This window comes from Odontomachus brunneus, unplaced genomic scaffold (assembly GCF_010583005.1).
Source record: "Odontomachus brunneus isolate Ranch 3 - 2012 unplaced genomic scaffold, Obru_v1 Obru_scaffold_052, whole genome shotgun sequence".
In the NCBI taxonomy this organism is placed as follows: domain Eukaryota; kingdom Metazoa; phylum Arthropoda; class Insecta; order Hymenoptera; family Formicidae; genus Odontomachus; species Odontomachus brunneus.
The window spans coordinates 542,724-563,558 of NW_022639502.1; the positions used below are offsets into that span (position 1 = coordinate 542,724).

At 36.9% G+C, this 20,835-nt stretch overlaps 1 protein-coding gene across 7 annotated transcripts in view; it reads left to right on the forward strand.

The window, feature by feature from the left end:
- Positions 1 to 20,835, forward strand: part of LOC116845424 (nuclear receptor coactivator 3) — a 140,607-nt gene that overhangs the window by 116,388 nt on the left and 3,384 nt on the right. For 3 of the 7 annotated variants that reach the window (XM_032818084.1, XM_032818087.1, XM_032818086.1), the window contains 17 exons: positions 690 to 806; positions 928 to 1,105; positions 2,301 to 2,668; positions 2,822 to 3,063; positions 3,239 to 4,349; positions 5,114 to 5,257; positions 5,801 to 6,145; positions 6,483 to 6,713; positions 6,906 to 7,074; positions 7,193 to 7,368; positions 7,494 to 7,841; positions 8,136 to 8,248; positions 8,340 to 8,469; positions 10,191 to 10,470; positions 12,476 to 12,790; positions 16,518 to 16,688; positions 17,930 to 18,006. In XM_032818084.1, coding sequence (XP_032673975.1) covers positions 690 to 806; positions 928 to 1,105; positions 2,301 to 2,668; positions 2,822 to 3,063; positions 3,239 to 4,349; positions 5,114 to 5,257; positions 5,801 to 6,145; positions 6,483 to 6,713; positions 6,906 to 7,074; positions 7,193 to 7,368; positions 7,494 to 7,841; positions 8,136 to 8,248; positions 8,340 to 8,469; positions 10,191 to 10,470; positions 12,476 to 12,790; positions 16,518 to 16,688; positions 17,930 to 18,006 — 4,515 coding nt within the window. Of the gene's footprint in view, positions 1 to 689; positions 807 to 927; positions 1,106 to 2,300; positions 2,669 to 2,821; positions 3,064 to 3,238; positions 4,350 to 5,113; positions 5,258 to 5,800; positions 6,146 to 6,482; positions 6,714 to 6,905; positions 7,075 to 7,192; positions 7,369 to 7,493; positions 7,842 to 8,135; positions 8,249 to 8,339; positions 8,470 to 10,190; positions 10,471 to 12,475; positions 15,176 to 16,517; positions 16,689 to 17,929; positions 18,007 to 20,835 lie in introns of those variants that run through there. The other 4 variants (XM_032818085.1, XM_032818091.1, XM_032818088.1 and 1 more) reach the window with 4 other exon arrangements.

Below are 20,835 nucleotides of genomic sequence, written 5' to 3' on the forward strand. Positions count from 1 at the left end.
CATCACCACCACTACACCATCACCACCGCCGCCGCCACCGCTGCGTCATTTGGACGGAGAGAATTAAAGATTATTTCGTCCGCGGTGTAGTCAGAGAGGCTTCTGTACACGGCGCTTTTGTGCGGACATTAGCGTCGAAGTGAACGTTCGAGTAAACGCGACGATTGTCTAAATGTGAGGTAAAAGCATTTCCCTCGCAGTTACCTCGATATTGAAATTACAAGAGCCGAGAATTAATTCACGTTATGCACACTAAATCATTGTATTTTAACGAATTACAAACTTTTCTCTCATATTGATACCGTTCAATTTATTCGCGGGTAATTCGTCGAAACTCGATGCAACAGTCGATATTTAAGCGAGACATGTGTAAACACATGTGTGATATGTATTTATTTTAATAATTGTCGAAGAGCGTTTGCAATATGCGCAAATTTTGTCCCAAAATTTATGAAATCCGAACTTGGTGAAGATACTATCCTATGATCTCGTATCATACATTTTATGTACCGAATAGTCAGAATGTTATTATCAACCGATAACATATCGCTTTATCTATTGCATTGCACAACTTTTATATACGGAGTATTCCAAGAATAAAAAAGAAAGATTATGACTTTGAGATTCTTTACGCCGTCTGTAATGTGGGAGAGGTGTTCTAACCAGTTGTTTCATTTTTTCTTTTCCAGATTCAGCACTTTAGGCAACAAGAGGGCTCCAATAGTCATGCCGTACAACAGGGAGAAGTGTCTTCGTCGAATCCGAACATACTGTCCAACGATCAAGTTGGCTCTGTTTTACTCGAGGTACCTGTTATATGTAAAGAATTATATAGTATAGAAAAAAATTTCTCACGGATGCATTTGATGTATTTAACGAAATCTAGCGATGCTCAGTGATATTGTTGACATCGTTCGATCTTTACAGGCGCTAGACGGCTTTCTATTTGTTGTAAATACGGAGGGCCGTGTGGAATACGTTACGGATAACATAAAAGACTACATAAATTACACGAAGGACGATGTCCTCGGGAAAGATATTTACAACATCATTCACCATGGAGATCACAACAACTTCATGCCCAACTTGTTACCTGTGTCTTTAAGTGAGTATCTTATCTGCATCGCGCTCCTTTCCTCGAGGGGTACCCTCAATACCCATGGGGTAGATTGGAGATAGATGCGATCAGTAGGTCACGGGTAATCCAATTCACAAAAAACCCTGCTCTTCAGAGTTCGTGGTTCATTTTTCAATTTGTTATTCGTGTTTTTGGATGAGGCGGTTGGCCTCCATAAATTTAAGAGGTAGTATACGTGTCTTGACAAATTTTATCACTTTCTTCTTTATCACGATCGCTATTGTCGTATGTGCTTATTTACATATACACTCTTCATTAGTTATTTCACGTACTCTCATATCTGCGTTTCAGATTGTCTTTAGTTCATTTTTACTTGTAGATTGTGCATTTGAGATCCTTTAACGTTATTTATTTGCTAATCTTTGCACGAATATTTGAAATATTTTTTCCGTAGTCAGAATCTATTTGGAAACTACAGCATTAACTTATTAAATTTTAATATTAAATATTGTATTATATAAATATTGTACTATATAATTATTTCTTAAGTTATAAATTAAATTTTGACTAAAGTTCCATTAAAATTAATTAGTAAATAATAGATTTACTTACGTTCCTAAAAATAGAATCAGAATCTTTCTGCTCCTTCGAACGTTACGTGTTTTTATAATTAGGCCAGCTATTAAATTTTTACGACAGATTTTCAAGTTCGGTATCAATCTAAATATCTTCCATGAAACAATAAATAAGTGAAATTAGATTAACATTCGCGCTTCAAGCCAGACAAAAGTGCTTGTGCAGTATTTGTGAGATACATATCTCAATTCTTGTAACTAATATTCACAAAATCTACTAATTATGGGAAAAGGAATAAACTATATTGTATGCATTTTTAATAAAATATTTATTTATATATTAGAATATTTACTTTAAAACTTACAAAAATTAAACAGAAAATTCAATTCATTATCTAATAGCGCATCATAAAGCGCACCTTAATTATTTAAGAAGGAATGAATATCTATCTGTCAGATAAGACCGGAATATTAACCTCGATTAACATTAATAAATAATAACGCAATTAGTTCTTTTGAAATTGAGTTCATTTTGCTCAATAATGTCAAATAAATAAAATGGAGTTATTAAGATATCACGTTTTGAAGGAAGCATACCTTAATAGATACGTGTTCAATTTGTCATTTGACGAGTTTGCATATCACAGGCTGGACGAACGATCCGCAGCTTCAGACCAGGAACCGCACTTTCACTTGCCGCTTCTTGGTGAAGCCTCCGGATGATAAGGACGTGACTATGGAAGAGAAGCAACAACGAGTATCGAAATACGAGTCTATGCAAATCTGTTCTGCTGTTCTGCCAAGTAACGCTGATCGTCTGGAGAGCGGTGATGTGTCCTCCGAGTCGTCAGACATTGGTCTTTGCGTGATGTGCGTAGCGCGTAGAGTATCGCCAAACGAGAAGCCGATTGGTACTTCCGTTCCACAGTTCACCTTCAAATTAGATACTACGTGGAAGATTATCACGGTCGACATCAGTTGGTTGTCCCCCGTTTACTCCAAGTACCTAACCAAGGTAAGAACATATTTTGAAGAAATAATTGAATATTTTACAAGAATACAATATATTTAGTTTTATTTCAGCTCTCATATGTATATTTTCTTGTATATGCGTAGCGTATTAATTTTTAAAAGAACAATACAATCATACGAACATGTTCTGTTTCAGGACCTGATAGGCACGTCACTCACGGATTTGTGCCACCCTCATGATCTCAGTACGCTCACGAAGCATTTGAACGAAACGCGCAAAAACGACCCAAATACAGTAAAAAGTAGTCCGAGTGTTGTGTATCGACTGCGCGTTAGTTCTGATAAGTTCCTTAAGATTCAAACAAAGTCAAGATTTTTCCAAGGGATGAATAACACGCACGATAACGACTACGTGATGGCTATTAATTCCATCATCGGGTATGTTTTCATGCTCTTTTTACTCATTACATTTACTCAATAGTTTAGAATAATACAAATGCGGAAGATAATATAAAAAACACAAATAATATATCCATCTCTTTCTCTTTCTCTCTAATCATTGGAACTAGCAGAAAAATATAAATGTGATATTTTATTTTCTTGTCCATAATAGGGATAATTTAATGCCTATCGAGGGTGGTCAGCTTTCCAACAACAAAGTGTGCTCGGGACACTCTAGCAACCGCGCGAATAATAGTAATAACAATAACGGTAACAATAACAATAACGTGGGTGGTCCGTTGATGTCCGTCGCGCATCTGAACGGTCAAGTGAGTGGTATCAGTGCTCGCAGTATGGCGGCTGCCTCGCACGTTGCTACGTCTTCGAACTCGATCACTATTAGCACGGGGGGTGTCGCTGGCAGCAACAGCAGCGGTAGTGATTCGTGTAACCCCCTCACTTCGCTAAGCGCGGCCGGTAATACGTTCAACCACTTTCCGGGGAATGTGGAGCTGGATTTCAACTTCTTCCCTACTTCTACGTGGGACTTGGACAGCACTGCCGGATGGACGGATAGGCCGGAATCGAGAGCGAGCGGACCACCGAACTCTCGACCGCCTTCGCAGCCAGCCCCAACGGCGTCACCGAGTCCGCAGGGAACGACCTTCTCTAGTTCGGCGGTAGCGCCCCATTGTAGTCCTCTACGTCCGTTCAGCCCAACCACGGTCAGCGCCGCTCATACCTTCAGCAATTCGTTCCCCTTCAGTCCTCTTCAGGAGTCCACGCAGACAGCCACATTGAGCAACACCGCCATTGGTGGTGTTGGTAGCAACAACGGTGGTAGCAATGGTGGCAATACCACTGGTGGTAATGCCACTACGAACGTAAAACGTACCGAGGACACTAGTAAGAGTGGTTGTCCCAACAATAGTAGCGCAGGTGGCAATAGTACGATGGACAGCGCGACGGTCAGGACCAGCAGTAACAACAGTAATAGCAGCGGAAGTGCCGCCATTATCGCTGTTGAAACTCAGAACAATAGTGTTGTGTCCACTGAATCCGGTAGACTCAGAAATTTGTTGACTAAGGGCCCGAGTGAGGACAGTCAGGACAATATGAACAGCGACTCGGGTAGTCATAGGATACTGAAGAAACTATTGAATCAGCCAGATGAGGACGACTATAACTCTGAGCATAAGGTGCGCACGAGTCCCAGCAACATACCGAAGTCTAGTAGCATGGAACACTCGAAATCGTCACTCGGAAACAACATGCTCTTGCAGGTAACTCATTATTGCTGCTTCACCTTATCGTTTAAGGTTTAATGGTAATACATGAACTATACATAACCATTATTATAAGCAAATAAGCAGTTTAACGATCCTAGTTTCTCGTCGGAACTCTTGATGGCGCCAAAAGCGATAAAATACACGATAAAAATTCTCGTAAAATACATTGAGATAAAATAAATGTATCCATAAAATTATACTTACAATCAATTAAGCAGACTTGTAAAATAGTTCGAATACTTTTTTTTTGTTCGAACAATCAGTAAATAACCGTAAAATTACGATAATTACAGTAAAATTGTAACAAGCAACTTTCTTCTTTAACCTATCTTCTCTCATGATTTTGTCACGTTAACTTTACGGCTATTTATTGATTTACTGTTACAATAAAAAGAAAATGTTTGGACTATATTTTACGGGTCTGCTCGATTGATTGCAAATATCATTTTATAAACATATCATTTTATTTCAACGTATTTTCAAGAACTTTCAATATGTATTTTCTTATTTTCGACGTCATAAATTTTAATTTAATCTATATATTTTTTTTTTCAAATATACTCAAATAAAAATTTTTGTGCACAATACTAATTGTTTTTTTTATTTCTCTTATAAACAAAGGGAATTATTGAAAACATAAGACTATCATAGTAAAATTCTCAAATGATTAGTTAAATGATTAGTCGATTAACTTATTAAGTTTAAATCCTGTTATTTATACTTTTCTCTGTGCCATGACACTACCTCTTTGTTTCTAGCTATTGAACGAAAAAAATGACGATGAGGACGAAGAGAGTCGTGCCGGGGCAAAGAAAAGAAACGAACTTTTACAACAGCTAATGAAAGACCAAGATGAAGAGAGGAAATCCTTTTTTGAGGAGAGGAAACTACAGGAACAACAGGTATAGATTTTAATTAGCGTCATAGCGTCATAATTATACAAAAGTTTATGTTTTACAAGGTAAAATTTTTAAAAGGTAAACCTGATGATTTCTGTTCTTATTAAAGAATATAAATATATATGAATACAAGTGTAAAACAACTTTGTATCTGTTGTTCGTTGATAGTATTTTTGATTTTAAGGTTTATATTCCTTAGTTTTCTTTTAAAGATAAAATTTGAATTTCTCATTCAATATGGTTTATTTGACTTCGACATGTATAAAATTTTCTTCACCTCCTGCTTAGGACTAGAAATTTTTTTTTAAAGCTAATATAGAATAGATTCTTCTCTAATCATCTATTTATTTAATATTGTTTTCATCTCGGCAATTGGAATAATATCACTGAAATGTAGACCATCGATGTGTATGTAGTCTTTATTTAAATAAGTGCCACTAAAGCAAAAGTTAAAAAATAAATATCAAAGAATTTCTATTCTTTGCAATCACCTTTCACCGCAATAGATTTTCGTAAGCAAATGAAATTTGTTTTACGTTAATAAAGCAAAGTCGGGAAGACTCTCGCGGGAAGGAGGATCTCTTGTTGCTGAGTCTTGGATACCGGAACACGACATCATCTCCGTCACAGTCGGGCGATCACCTCAGTCTCGGTAGTACGACTCAGATCGGCCAGAAAAGACCGGCGGGCGAAGATGGTGATATGAATGTAGCTGTGAAACGGTCGATGGATGGTTCGCATCAAGTAACTTCTTCTGGCACGAGCTCCTCGATTAACTCGAACAGTAGGCTGTGGGAGAAAAATAAGATGTTGGCGTCCCTGTTGGCGATAAAGCCGGAGACAACTAATGTCCCACCGATTCCCGCATCTGTGATATCGGCAACGCCACAGGTATATCTTGAATATTAAATCCTTTATTTATTGCAAGTAATGACATCATCTTGTTTTTTTTTTTCGAATGTCCAATCAGGGCGAAATTATGTTTTTTATATTAGCAATATAAATAAAGAAGTATCAACATAATAGATTCCTCAACAAGAAATCACAATTGTAATTACATAGAATCAAAATTTTCAAAACTGATCTCTTAAGCTATGTCTCTATCAATAATTCTGTAAATCTTAAAATGTAAATGTAAATCTTAATGTGCTTACTAGTATATATTTGTGTGTCATATATATATATAATTTTTAGTACATCTCTCAATAATCATGTAATATTTATTTAGGATAAACTGCCTCGCGTGAAACAGCAGCAGCAACAGCAGCAGCAGCAACAGCAACAGCAACAACAACAGCAGTCGCAGCAGCAGCCGTGGGCAGGCGGCAGTATGCAAACAGTTGGTGGTAATAATACGATAACGACGACCGCGACATCGGCACGTACTCCTCTCCAAAGCCAGTCGAGACAACTACCTCGTCAACCAACCAATACCTACCTCAGTCATATACTAAGTCAGGTAAGAGAAAAATAGGAAGAAGAAAACTAACGACTATTAACCTAAAAATAAATATTAATTTAAACTTAAATATCGACTTATAAGTAAGTTTAAGATTATTAAATTTTTATTATTTGTTGTGAGTACTATTAGTAATTCTTATTAGTCATTTATTATTTCCGATAATATTTTTAAACTGTAATATTCTTGTAGCATCAAAGGCCCCAAGTGGGACCAATCGAGTCCGAGTTTGCGGGTAGTGGAGAATACCGTCAGACCAGCACCGATCCAACAAGCTGGGGGGACAATCAGTCGTCGGATCCGGATCTGTCAGAAATTTTAGATCAAGTTATAGACACTTTACCAGAAGATGCTATCACAGGTAATTATAATGACGTAGCACAAAACCATTATTCTTTGACCGTGGAATTATTGTCATTATAAAAAGTACATTGTATGATATTACATTCATCTGACATTATATTATTTTCATTTGATAGGTTCGTCTGGGATATCAAATCTCTTGGATACAGGAGAAACACCGCCAAATAATGCCATGAACGAAAAAATGGCGATTAACGCTATTCAAAATGCGCTGATGTCCTACGAGACTACTGTTAATCCGACGTCTTCCACCATAACTATGCCTGGCACGCCTCCAGCTTACTCTACTGCAGTAAGTTCTTTCTTTTATCAACACTGTTCAATTCTGATTAGTTTTATTCAAGTCTTCATTTTAAACGTATTGAAATTTATATTGTTCTTCGATAAAGTAAACGAAATCCTTAAATTTTGTTTCAGTTGGGAACCGCACCCGCGACGACAAGTCACAATTACCAACCGCCACCAATGTATCAACAACAACCGAGGATAAAGTTTAATACTACTCAGTCAGGTGTTAGACAGACCACCCAATTTACGCAGCAACAATTGCAAATGCAACGATCAAAACTCATACAACAGCATCAGCAGCAGCAGCAGCAACAACAACAACAACAGCAGTTGAAGCAGAGGCTGCTGCAACAGCAGAAACAACAGCAGCTGCTTATTCCTTCCAACGCCACTGCTACGGACCAAATTACGGCAGGCATTCATAATATTGACAACCTTCTCAACAACACTGTTGCACCGCCGAATGTGTCGTTGCAGGTACGTTAATTTGTTGTAAAGATGCAAGGTAGCAAAAAATTAAAGAAGTTCGATCGTATAAAAGTCCTAAATTTTCGTAATTTATAATGTTTATTAACATCCATTTTTCTATTGAAACAATAACTAACGATTATGACTAAAATTGTTGAGACAAAATCGTTGAATATAGAATGTAATATTTTCTGTAGATAATATTATATCGTTATTTTAGCCAAAATATTACATTCACAAGTTGTCACAATATAGCGATTCTGAAAATTATATGAATTTTTATGATGTTTCTTTTTTGTTTAGCGATCGAGTGTCCCAGATTCACAAGTTTCTCCAGGTTATGGGGGATCCGTCCAGATGCCTTCTGGTCATCGACTCGCTCATTCTTATTCCCATCCATCGACGATGCAACAACAGTGAGTATCCCTCGTTTGTGAAGATCTTGAGGTCTCAGTCGTTTCTGGAGATCTTAAGATGATATCACTACACAAGCATATTTTTTTACAGTCCTATTGTGAACAACTTTAACAATGGACAACAAGTCTCTGCTGCGGCGAGGCTGTCGCCGCATTCTCCGGCTAGCATACTGTCATTCTCTCATCCACAACCGTTATCGCCACGGGTGACTCAAGTGAGTGTAAGTCATCGTTATATATTGAATTAATTTATGATCAAATATTTATATAAAATAGTCACACAAGCATTATAGATATACATTAATTAGAATCAATCGGAGCTCAACTGACTTTTTAAACTGTCTGTACTGACTTCCTTTCGCCTTTTCCCTTTTCTATTTTTTCCAAGATAGAGAGAATTTAAATTAATATTTTTTGTAAAATGAATTTATGCAAGTTAAATACGAGGGTGGTCTGAAAAGTTTCCGACCTAACAAAGATACAAGTCATTTTTTCTGAAAATTGTTTTTTATTTTTCAACATAGTCTCTTTGTAAATCTACACACTTCTCCCAGCGATGCTCCCATCTCTGTAACCCGTCGAAATAGTACTCGGCGTTTTTCTCTGCAAAATAATTGTTCACGAAGGTGATTGCCTCTTCATTTGACGAAAATCTCTGTCCTCCGAGCGCAATTTTTAGATGAGGGAACAAAAAGAAGTCGCTTGGGGCTAGATCTGGTGAGTAAGGTGGATGGTCAAGCAGTTCAAACCGTAATTCGTGGATTTTCGCCATGGCAACCGCTGAGGTGTGAGACGGTGCGTTGTCTTGGTGAAACAGGATTTTCTTTTTCTGCAAATGTGGCCGTTTTCCCGCAAGTTCTGCCTTCAGCTTGTCAAGTAATGATGCGTAGTATGCTCCTGTAATGGTTTTTCCTTTTTGAAGATAATCGATTAAAATAACTCCATGACTATCCCAAAAAACAGTCGCCATCACTTTCCCAGCCGAAAAAACAGTTTTTGCTTTTTTTGGAGCCGGTTCCCCCTTTGCAGTCCACTGTTTGGACTGTATTTTTGTTTCAGGCGTATAATGGTGTATCCAAGTTTCATCTACAGTAATTAATCGGCGCCAAAACTCGGATTTATTGCGCCTAAACTGCTCCAACAGAGCGTTGGAAATGTTCATTCGAACACGTTTTTGGTCTAACGTGAGCAAACGCGGCACCCAACGCGCGGACAGCTTTCTCATGCCTAAATGTTGATTTAATATGCGACAAACACGTTCTTTTGACATGTTCATAACCTCTGCTATCTCTCTCACTTTAATTCGGCGGTCGTCTAGCACCATTTGGTGAACTTTGGCGATGTTTTCGTCGGTAGTTGCAGTTTTTGGACGTCCTGAACGTTCATCGTCTCCCAAGCTCTTACGGCCACGTTTAAATTCAGCGGCCCAAAATTTCACTGTCGTAAATGATGGTGCAGAGTCCCCATACACAGAATCCAACTCATCTTTGATTTGCGTAGGCGTATTGCCTTTCAAAAACAAATATTTAATGACAGCTCGATACTCGATTTTGTCCATTTTCACAAAAACACTCACATCAACTTACTCAAACGACTGTTACATAACAACTGCGAGTCCAAAATGGCTGAAACTTCGGTGAGTAACTGTCAACAGATGAACAACGAAATTCACTAGCTTTTATTTACAAGTGCTGCTATCTTCACGTTGAGGTGAAAAATCTTCACGGAAACTTTTCAGACCACCCTCGTATTACATGCAATATATAGTATATAATGCGTAGAAAAATAACTTGCAAGCTATAAGTATTTTGTTAACATATTTCTGTTTTTCTTGTAGTTAACATAATATATTTCTTTTTTCTTGTTTTTCTTGTAGTTATAATTATTTTCGTCTTTTGTAGTTTTTTTATGAATTTAACTTATATATACATATATATGTCAGGGCACTTATGGTAACTCGCCGAGAATATTGGGAAGGCCACAACAACAATCTTCGGCGCAGCAGCAGCAGCTGCAACAGCAGCAACAACGATCGATGCCCTCGCCAGGGACCCCAGCATCCGCGCGGCAATCACCTTTTCCTGCCGAAGCGTTTCCTCCGCCTACATCTCCGACGACCAGTCAGTTTCCACCAGTTCCCAATACCGGTGCACCGAATCCTTCGGCTCAATATCGATTGCAGCGGACCACGTCCACACCTTCTGCGACAACTCAGTTGCCAGGTAAGGAATTTAATGTTTTTTTATACTGACAGAGGTTTCTCTAGTATTATTCAGCTGTAATTCAGTATGTTATTTTATTGGAATATGATAAAGGTTATTTAAAATAATCAGGGCGAGTAATTTTAATAAAATGAAAAGAATAATTGTTTTGTAGTCATTAGAATTCTTCTGCATCTTGAAAAACATGTGGAGGTTTAGGATTTTAACTGTTTTTTAGAGAAATAAACTCTTAAAATTGAGTAACTTGAAATAATGGCGAAGATAAGATTATGTTCTTGGTTATTGATTGATATTATGCCGACTTTATGCTAGGGGGATGGTGTGTTATATAAAGGATAAATAGTTACGGATATATTATACTTTTAGTCATAAGATTAAAGATGTGTTACAACCAAAGCTTGGAATTGGCTGTTTTGCGCTTCGAGCTTTGGCTGTAACGTTATGCATACAGGCATAGCATCTTCTAAAAGTCATTTTACTGGAAAGTTTCCGCGCTACAATTAATGTTACTTCTGCAGTTATTTCTTATCTTGTTTGTTACTTGTAATCAATTAGATTAAAAATAATCTTCCCCATATATATATATATATATATATATATATATATATATATATACATACACACATACACACCATATATAAAAATAACACAATATATGGTAAAATGGCTTGTGAAGTATTATTAATATAATATTACTTAACATACAAAAACGACGAGAGACATATACTGTGACGTGATGCGGTCATGTTTACATAATCTATTAATAAGCGGTAGGTTTGTTGCGTAACATGTAGATATGCGAGTTTTACATCTGGCTGCAACTTGTTCAATCGATTTCGTTCGTGGATAGAAGCAAAGATACCGTCGGACCGATATTCGAACACTAATTTTCATATAGATGAATTGATATATATTATAAAAACCAATATGCAATTGAACGTTATACGCGCGATACGAAAGGTGTGATTGAAGTATATGAAACGTTTTGTTCTGTGAAATGGGTAAGTATATGCAGACTGAATTTAATAAACTGTGTTTGATCTATTTAAACGATGGATGTGAAAAAGCCATGCGTAGTTTAGTCGGATATGCGCATAGATTTTATTAGTATCTTTTTGTGCCTGTACTTCTCGATGTTTTTCTGTAAATAGAGTTACGTGATACTGCTGTCTTATACGAATCTCTATAAAAAGAAAAATACTTGTCACATTTAAATAATGTAGCAGAGTTTGCCTCTGCTACATTTCTAATCAAAACAATGTGTTATAATAGAAATGATTGAGATGTTTTCTTTATCGTAATTTTCTTATCTGCTATATCTCAAGAATGCAAAATTTTCTTAATTTAACAATTTTCTTTACTCGCGAAACATCAACTTCAATTAAATTTTCTTAATTTGATTCGCGATATTGATTTAGCCTATGTATTTTAATAAAAGCAATCGCATTATGATTTTTGCATTGACGTTTACAACATTGCATATGGGAAAATTAGTTAGTAAATTAGTATAATTATTTATTTCTTATAATAATCGATTTAATAAAGATATAACTATTTTTTATTTTTTCGTAAACATCAGAAATGATCAGTTGTGCAAACTTTTCGATGCTTACTATTATCCATTCGTAATCGACGGGTAATATAAAATATTTATTCGCAGATTTTCGCGTTTATTATATTCGACGAAGATAGTATTAGTTCGAGGCTGAAAATTTACATGCGAGCCGGAGACACGAGAATTTTGTTTATTTAGCGTACGACTGTATCTGCTTCTAGCTTTTGACCGGCGGAATCGAAACACGTTTCTTGGGAATTTCTCGGGAAACGATTCAGCCGATCGTTTAATTTGTTTAACGTATAGATCTCGATATTGATATTATGTGCGTGGCAATTGATACTAAGCATTAGCATGCGAATTACGAAGGCGAAAATTAGAAGTCTTCAAATATCCAACGAAGTTGGCGAGCCAGGAAATACAAGAAGATAGACACAATTAATGTTGCAGGTGGAGTCGGTTCACCCCGGCACTACGGCGGCGTGAGTAAGGAGCAACCTCTTCTTTCACCTAGTCATTCACACACGGCTTGCCCGGCAACACCTACTCAACAACATCAACACAACGCCACAAACACTCAACACTTCACCAATCAACAACATACCTCTATGTTATACCACACCAATGCCAATAGTATCAACACAGCAGACATGCAGAACAGTCAGTTCTGTTACGATCGAACGTCAGTCCCGCTCTATTCGTCTGGGGAGGCTCAGGATGCCAGATCACTGCCTCCCAGTAATCCCGTCAATCACCAAATGGGTGGTAAGTCATATGACCACTTAATGTCATGTGACCATCAGAAAAACTCCATTATTCAAATTACCACGACGCCTCAGTGCAGCACATATACTTTCAAAGGCACGGTGAAATGTAATGCATTCCTTCAAAAACATCCTTCAAAAATGCGCGATGAGAACAGAATGCTGTCAATAGAGCCAACGCGAAAATAAAATAAAATATGAATAATGTTTCTAATTAGAATTGGTATCCAGCAAGTGAATATTATTACTTACATGAAAATCGATATTATGAAACTGTTCAGAAGAATTTCTGACCAAAGTAATTCCGTTATTCCCTTGATCTTTATTGTGTTGTCTAGGAAAAACGGAATATTCCGATCGAAAATGTTTCCCAAATAATTTGGTAATACATGCTCAACTATATAATATGTAAAGTTGATTTCTCATGCCTCTGATTGTATACATGTCTAACGATTCACCTTGCTCTAAAAAGAGTACCACCATCACGACCACCCCCACCATCACCACTACCACCAGGAACAGGTGCAAGGCATGATATTACTATACGGAAGCACATCATCCTCTTTTTCTCTCTGTCTTTGTCTCCCCTCACGATGTATATATACGGCGAATATTATGTGTTAATCTCATGTGTATATCATGCGTCTTTCCCAATAGGAAATTCTTGACCAAGACATTGTATTCATTTACTCCGCACTTTGATCAAACAGACAAAACACTTCTTTCCCATTTAGAAGTATCGATTAATAGTTCTGGTAGTTAATCTTTTAAGGTTTCACTCTTTATTCGTTAAAAAAACTTGAAGTTTGCTTACGATTCGGCATTTTATACAGTGACACCAATATACATATACCCTGCTTAAAACGATTAGATGGTCACATTAAATGAGACCGATATTTGATAATTGTGAGATGACAATTGATTGTGAAGGCGAAGAGACACGTTCAATATGCATAATAAAGCATGAGTGCTTAGTCATGTAAAATCATTCATGTATCAATGCATTTTAATATATTCATATGTTTTTCATTTATCAGATTCAGCGCGCCGATTGATCGTAGGAATGTAGGTCGCATATTTTTTTGCATATGTTGAATGATAAGATAATATAATCAATGTTTCTCTGTGATAACTGTAGTTCCTAATGCACCGGATATTTCACCTCACATTTTCAGGTTCTAAATATAGAAGAGACAAAAGAAATATAAAAAATAATGATCTCCGTTTTAAAATCTATTTTTAACGTACCTCGGAACTGGAGGTGAATTATCTAAATCGATAAATCATCGATAAAACATCAAGAAGTAGAAAACTGTTGATATATCTTAATGTAAGAAGGATTCGTACTACCGAAATAGGTTTGTATAAATTTGCAATATCCAAGTAAGTTTTACTTCCTCCGACACACCAGTCGTTCGCAGAATATATGATTTGGCATAATCATATCATATGCACTACTCAGGGATACATTCTGTGATTGAGGAATCAATATTATAATGTTACGGCATTGTGTTAATCATAATGTAAAATATTTAGCTTGAAATACTTCACAGTTTGCGTACATTATTTCCTAATATTTTTGATAATTTATATAGATGATACAGTTTTTAAATATATTATCGATTTTAGTTTGTAAGGATATATTGTAAAACAATATACGTATTTCGTACATGATGTTGACTAAAAAAAAATATTTATCTAGATTGTCGACATTAGAAAATTGTTTCCAATATTCTTACATATCAATATGAGACATTATAGAATTAGAACATCTAGTTTAAAAATAGCTTAAAAAGAAATGCAAATATAGGATATTCAACTTATCATCTGTTTTCACGAGAAATAATGTTATTTGTTTTTTTACTTGCAAGCTGTGATATTATTTCGAATTGATGTATGCTCTGTCGTAATAATTAGAAGATTTTTATATCGTAGGGTATATCATAATGTATCTGTATTTAATATACCATAATGTATCGTACACATCCATTATCACGCGCGCGCGCGCACGTACACACACATACAATTGACATAGCAGCATAAATTTGCAATGAAATTTTTAATTTTAAATTTATGTTGAAATTGTTAAATTACAGAGATGTCAGGGATTATATTATATATATTGTGTTTACTTTCTTCGATAATGCGATCAATTTGAAGTAGGAAATGTGTGATATCGGCCATAATTTCATTTTACTCATTCTCTCATCGTCATACTTTGTGTTCACCTGTATAATATAACATTTCTCGATGTAAAGAAGTAAATTCGAGCACACTGCTTATATCTACGTGCTATGGGAACATTTACTAACAGTAAGGCCTTCTTTATGTAAAACGCATCGAGCACTTGTGATTAATATATATATGTGTAAATCCCTTTTTTTAATTTTTTTTTTGCGTATATTTTCCTTATCACATCAGTTTACCATATCGTATGCACCAATATTGGTTTTGTAAAAGAGATTGAAATTTTGTGACATATAATTTACAAAATGCTATACACATCGCGCATTTTCCCTTGATTAGAGATTGAAGTATAAAAATAATTGCAAATTAAAGATTTATTAAATCTGTTAAATCTATTTTATTAAATCTATTTTTACACGCACAGAATACATTGTTTCACATCGAAATATACAAGGTGTTAACGACAAATATAACATAAGTTACTATTGAATCTGTTTTGAATTTGTTTTGATTTTATAATATCAATACTACGGATAAAAAAAATATGATATTATTTGAAAAATTTAAAATAACCTTAATTGTTACGAAAAAAGTTTTTAAAGTTTTTTTGTTTTTTTATTGACGTTTAAAAACTGTTTAATTGGATATTTCCCTGTCGAATCATTATAACTGGTAAAAATATAGTGAATATCACGGTGAACACACTCTGTACATTACATTACAGATCAAACATTATTCGACATGTATTTTAAATGGACTTTAAACTAGAGAATTTAACTTTCAGATTTAAGTACCAAATTATTCAGCATTAGAAATTACAAAAAATCACGGGCATCGTTCCTCCCTGATGAAGCGGACTGAAATGTTCGCGAAACGTCGGAATCAAACAAAGATGAATCTATGCGGCTCAAACCCGGAAACCAAATCTAATAATCACGGGAATAGTTTAGCAAGTAGTTTAATTTATATAAGTAGATTCTAAATAAACCGGAGAATTTGTAGTAGGAGGGAAAATACGCGATGTACGAATCAGCTTGTGCATTTTCTTTCTGTTTCATTAAACCATGAGCTGAGTTATCTCTATTTTTAATAGAATCAAATATATCATGTAAAAAATATTTTTATATTGATTTTGAGTTACTGTTGTAAGATATTTGTATAAAAACAGGAGATCGTCACGTAAGTTCTGTGACCGATTTCGATACTGTTAACCCTTTCGCAACGGCGAAATTGGCCGCCACCACGCTATCGTTCTACGGCAGAACTGGTGCGTGTACATTATACGGTGTACACATATATATTTACAGGGTCCACAGACGCCAAGTTTACGCAAGTGATGCTTTATTGCATCACGCGTATTTGGCTTCTTTTTAATAATTATTTGTAAAATTATTTGTTTCGTGAGCGGTTACTATAGTCGCCATACGTTGCGAAAGAGTTAACACAGTTGGAAATCGAGAGCTGCGATGTACAAGGGAAATATGATGTAATATGTTGTAACGGGGCATGTTGTTTAACACAATTTCCTCTTGCTGTCTCAGGTAATGCCACCTCGGAATTTGTGCGGCAAGAATTGCGGGCGATTGTTGGCGCACGAACGCAGCAACAACAGCAGCAACAGAGAGTGCCCAACAACCTACAGAATAATCTGTCCGGTCAGGTCTCTCAAGACGATCTTGATGTGCTTGGGATAAGGCTTCAAATGCCTGCAGGTATGTCTGTCGGCACCAAAGAGAACAAACACTTTATGCTGTGTTCCGTAACTTAGATCCGAAACTTCGTCGAAAATAAGCTCACGCGAATAGCTCGCAGCAAAACTGGGAATTTCGATGAAATTACAGTTTTCTGTTAGCATCCATTCTTTCTCTCGAGAGTGACGAGAGTTAATCGAATCTACTAAAGAAATTGACGCAGTTGTGCCTCGTCAGTTTAGCTCTGGGAGCTTCATTGAGAACCTCCAGAGAAATCAGGACTTTGTACATGGATCCATTTGTAAATATCGCGCTACTTGAAACTCGGAGTTAAATTTCATATTCGGCGGACACTCGTCAAGGATATTCAAGTGCGAGGCACGTAAGAGTGACAAAAAAAGTTTTGAACCGAAGTGAATTTTCTTAATGGAATGAATACTGTGAAAAAGTATTATAGACAGTTGTGTATATATACAGAGTTCCCCTTCTCGTATACCACGCACATTTTCTCTCGATTTGTTTATCGCACACGGTTATGATATTTATTACAACTAATTACACTTATTACAATGCATCTCTCTTTAAGGCCCCGTCTCTCTTCGTAAGATTTACATAACAAGTCTCAGACATACACAGCGAAAGTTGAGCCTTGATTGACTCTTCCGGAATGACAGGTTGTAACAAATGCCTTGAGTAAATTCGATTTCTTTTTCATGTTGTTAAGATCAGTAAGAGACGGTATAGTCAGCTTGTTTACTTCATATCAGAAATGTTTGTCGACAACTCTCGCCGACATAACTTCTCTCTTGTGGAAGAGTTAACAAAGCTACAACAACTTGCATCGAACATTCTTTTTTAGACTCCCACGAATCCTCTTTTCAATTCACAAGTCCATAACACCCGACAAAATATTTCGTTCGCGCAATTTTGTCGAGCGCATCTCGAACGGTAATGAAAAACGCATAACAAGACTCGATCGAACACACGAAGCAGAGTTTCCGTTCGACCGAAACGCGCGTTGAAATCTTAGTGTGCGCATCCTCGGCTCCTCGTGCTTCGCAAAATCTTTCTTTCGCGGCGTAAGAGCGAGCTCTCGACCGGGAAGAGTCGCGTATGCCCGCGTCAATATAGAAGCCGAAGCGCGCGTTGAACTCGCTCGCGTTTACCATGTGCAAATCTCTCACCCGCTTCTTGTAAAGAAAGGCATAATATCTTTTCTACAAAGACTGTGGTAACGCCTACTGTTACGATGTCCCAACTAGGTGAGGCTGTGGTTAGCGATGGCCCCGCCAAGAGCTGGGCCATTGGGAGCGCCGGAAGTGCCCCCTCGTCCTCCAGGGTAAGAACCCCATTCCGACAATATAATTACTTTTTACGTACTCTTTTGATTTTGTTATGCTATGTCTTCCCTCTATACGCTTGGCTTCAGAACTGATTGTGCACGAAACATGTTTTAATGATCTTTACTCTCTACTCGCGCACTGAGCGTAAAACTTGTAGGGGGAGTGTTGCGTCTTATTGTTTCGTCTTATTTTATTTTCTTTTCACATATAGCGCTCTCTCTTTTTTTTTTATAGAAAAATTGCATGCACGTCGTGACCAACGTCTCGGTGTTATCGCTGCGATATTCGCACTTCAACAACGTTACTCTCTCTCGAATCTTGTGTAGTGTCCGTAGTTGAAGTTTTCTATCACTCTTTCGAATGCTAAAGTAGAACGTGATCGAACGTTGAGTTGAAGAGAATCGACTAACATTTTATTGGGTAAAGTTGCGAATTTCCAATAATCTGAGCCAAAAATATTGGCTCCACAGTCGTGGAATTTATTTTTACTTTTGTTTCTTCCTATATATTGGCTTTGTTTCTTTAGTAGATACATTTGAGATTTAAAAATGTTTCGTTCGAAATCAAGATCATGCAGCGCTAATTTATTTTTAATCATATTTGTTAGTTTTTTTATCTGGAAAGATTCACGTTGCACGACGCGATTGAATTAAAGAAACATAATTCGACAAGACCATTGGGAGTTTTACACTCAGTGTTTTGCGGCAGTAAGAAACGCTGTTTTTTTTTTATTTTTTTTACGTAGCTGTACTTGAACAAGCTGATTTCGTTACCACGCCAAGTAGACTCTCTCGTTCGAAGTGAACTCCATCGAGACGCTAAACGTGTTAATTGCCACCACTGTCTGCATAATTTTTAGCGCGCGTTCACACGAGTTGCATTACACTTTTGTGCAAGAACTAATTGTACTTGTTTGTCAGGCTGCATTAACTACGAGTAACTTCTTTCGATTATCGTTTCAATACGCGTATGGCGAGAAGCTGATATGACCTCGACGATCCGGTTAATCTTTGCGACTTATTATTACGCGAAAATATTCAAACGATATGGATATATGCAGATTCCTGAGCATTGGCGTGACGTTATTTGTCCGAAATATATTTTTTCCACTCGGCTACGACATTTATTATTCAGTTTTTGTTACATTTCTGCGTACAGATACCGGAACGTGGTTTGTAAAGGGTTGAAAATGAGAAGGGAGTTAACGAGAGTGCGTTGTTCTTTATATGATGCCGTTCTTTGATTAATTAATTTCAGAGTAGATCTCTTTGTTTTACACTTTTTTTTAACGGAATCCTTATTTAAAGTTTAATCATCGAGAGATTCAATTCTGGGACACGAGAGTCGCGAGGAGCGATAGTAAGTCAATTAAGTTCTTGTTGAGTCACTGAAATCAAACGAACGAACTGGTATCCCCTCGTTTAACACCGAGAGAGCGATTGTCCGCGTTCGAGGAGCGCCTCGAATTACACGGTTTTTGCTGTACGTTTTTTTTTTTCGAGAATTCTATCGGTGTTACGTACTCATTCCCGTCTTGAACGCCCACGTGATATCTCGGTGTCAAGCAAATTGTCTCCTTTCGTATCTACAGGGTGATGGTGTTCGCAAGCTTCAGCTCATGCGGAATAATCAGTAATTGTATTACCATCTTTTTTTTTTCTTATATTGTATAACGTATGTCTCTATAGTATCGTAATGCTTTTTCACAGTGAGCAAACTAGATATCTCTATATGCGCGTAGTCCTTAATTTCTTTTTTCCTCTCCGTCTCTCCTTCGGAGAGCAGTTGTTCTTGTTGTGCATGAGGAAATTCGCTAGTCCTATAGAAAGCAGATATAACGTTTAGAAGGATACTCTAATTTCCATTTGTACGATTCTACGTGTCGAGTGTATCAGAAAGTTGTCCGTGAGGTAGCTCGACCGAAACGCAATCACGTCGATCGATTTTTCTTATGTAGCTTCTACTACTTTCTTAGAAAATAATTGTTTTGTGGTTGCAGTTTTTATACTGATAACCGACGTGCGACGAAAGTTAAAATTACATTCGGAGGTATTGAGAATATAATGAATACGATCTTTGTCATATAATGAATCTCGAAGTTTCTAGTTATAAGCGTACTCTTATTAAAAACGGAGCGATTCAGAACTGTTTTGTAGGAACAAGGAAGCCTTTTATTCGTGGCGATGACGAGGTAAAAAATATTTAATTAGCAATTAGAGCGACGGAGCATTTTGCTCGCGAGGAACTGTTGCGACAGTCGGCCTTTGTTGTGCATTGAAATGTGTAGTCGCTTCAGTACGGTTCTTATTGTTTGAGTTTGTATCTCGGGTACCGGAGTTCGCAGATATATTTATCACACTCGGAGGATACGCCGCGCGTCTGAGTAGCGAGAGGATTCGAGTATTCGGCTAGTCGGACGCGCGGTTCCTGGCGGTCTCACAAATATTTAAAGGATTAGCCTAGAGAAAAAGGACATACGGATAGAAATTATGCGCGAGATAGCTGTGAGCTGCATTATCGAGGCTAGTAAGGATACAGATCAGTGTTCGAAAAATAGTAGTAGATTGTTTATTCGTTGGGGCGATTTCAAGCCGATTGTACCGCAGGGAACTGATCCAAATCCGCCGTAGAGATTATTTTGCTCCTTCCTCCGTGCTCCTTGCTCCTACAAACGTTGGATTTGTAAATCCTTAGTTTCATCGAAATGGATTTATAGATTCCTTTGATTTATTGTAACTTTAGTATCTCAAATTTCGGCTTTACGTTTGCTTCCCCAGGAATTTTCAAATCTATATCTTAATTTTGTCGACCCCCCCCCCCCCCCC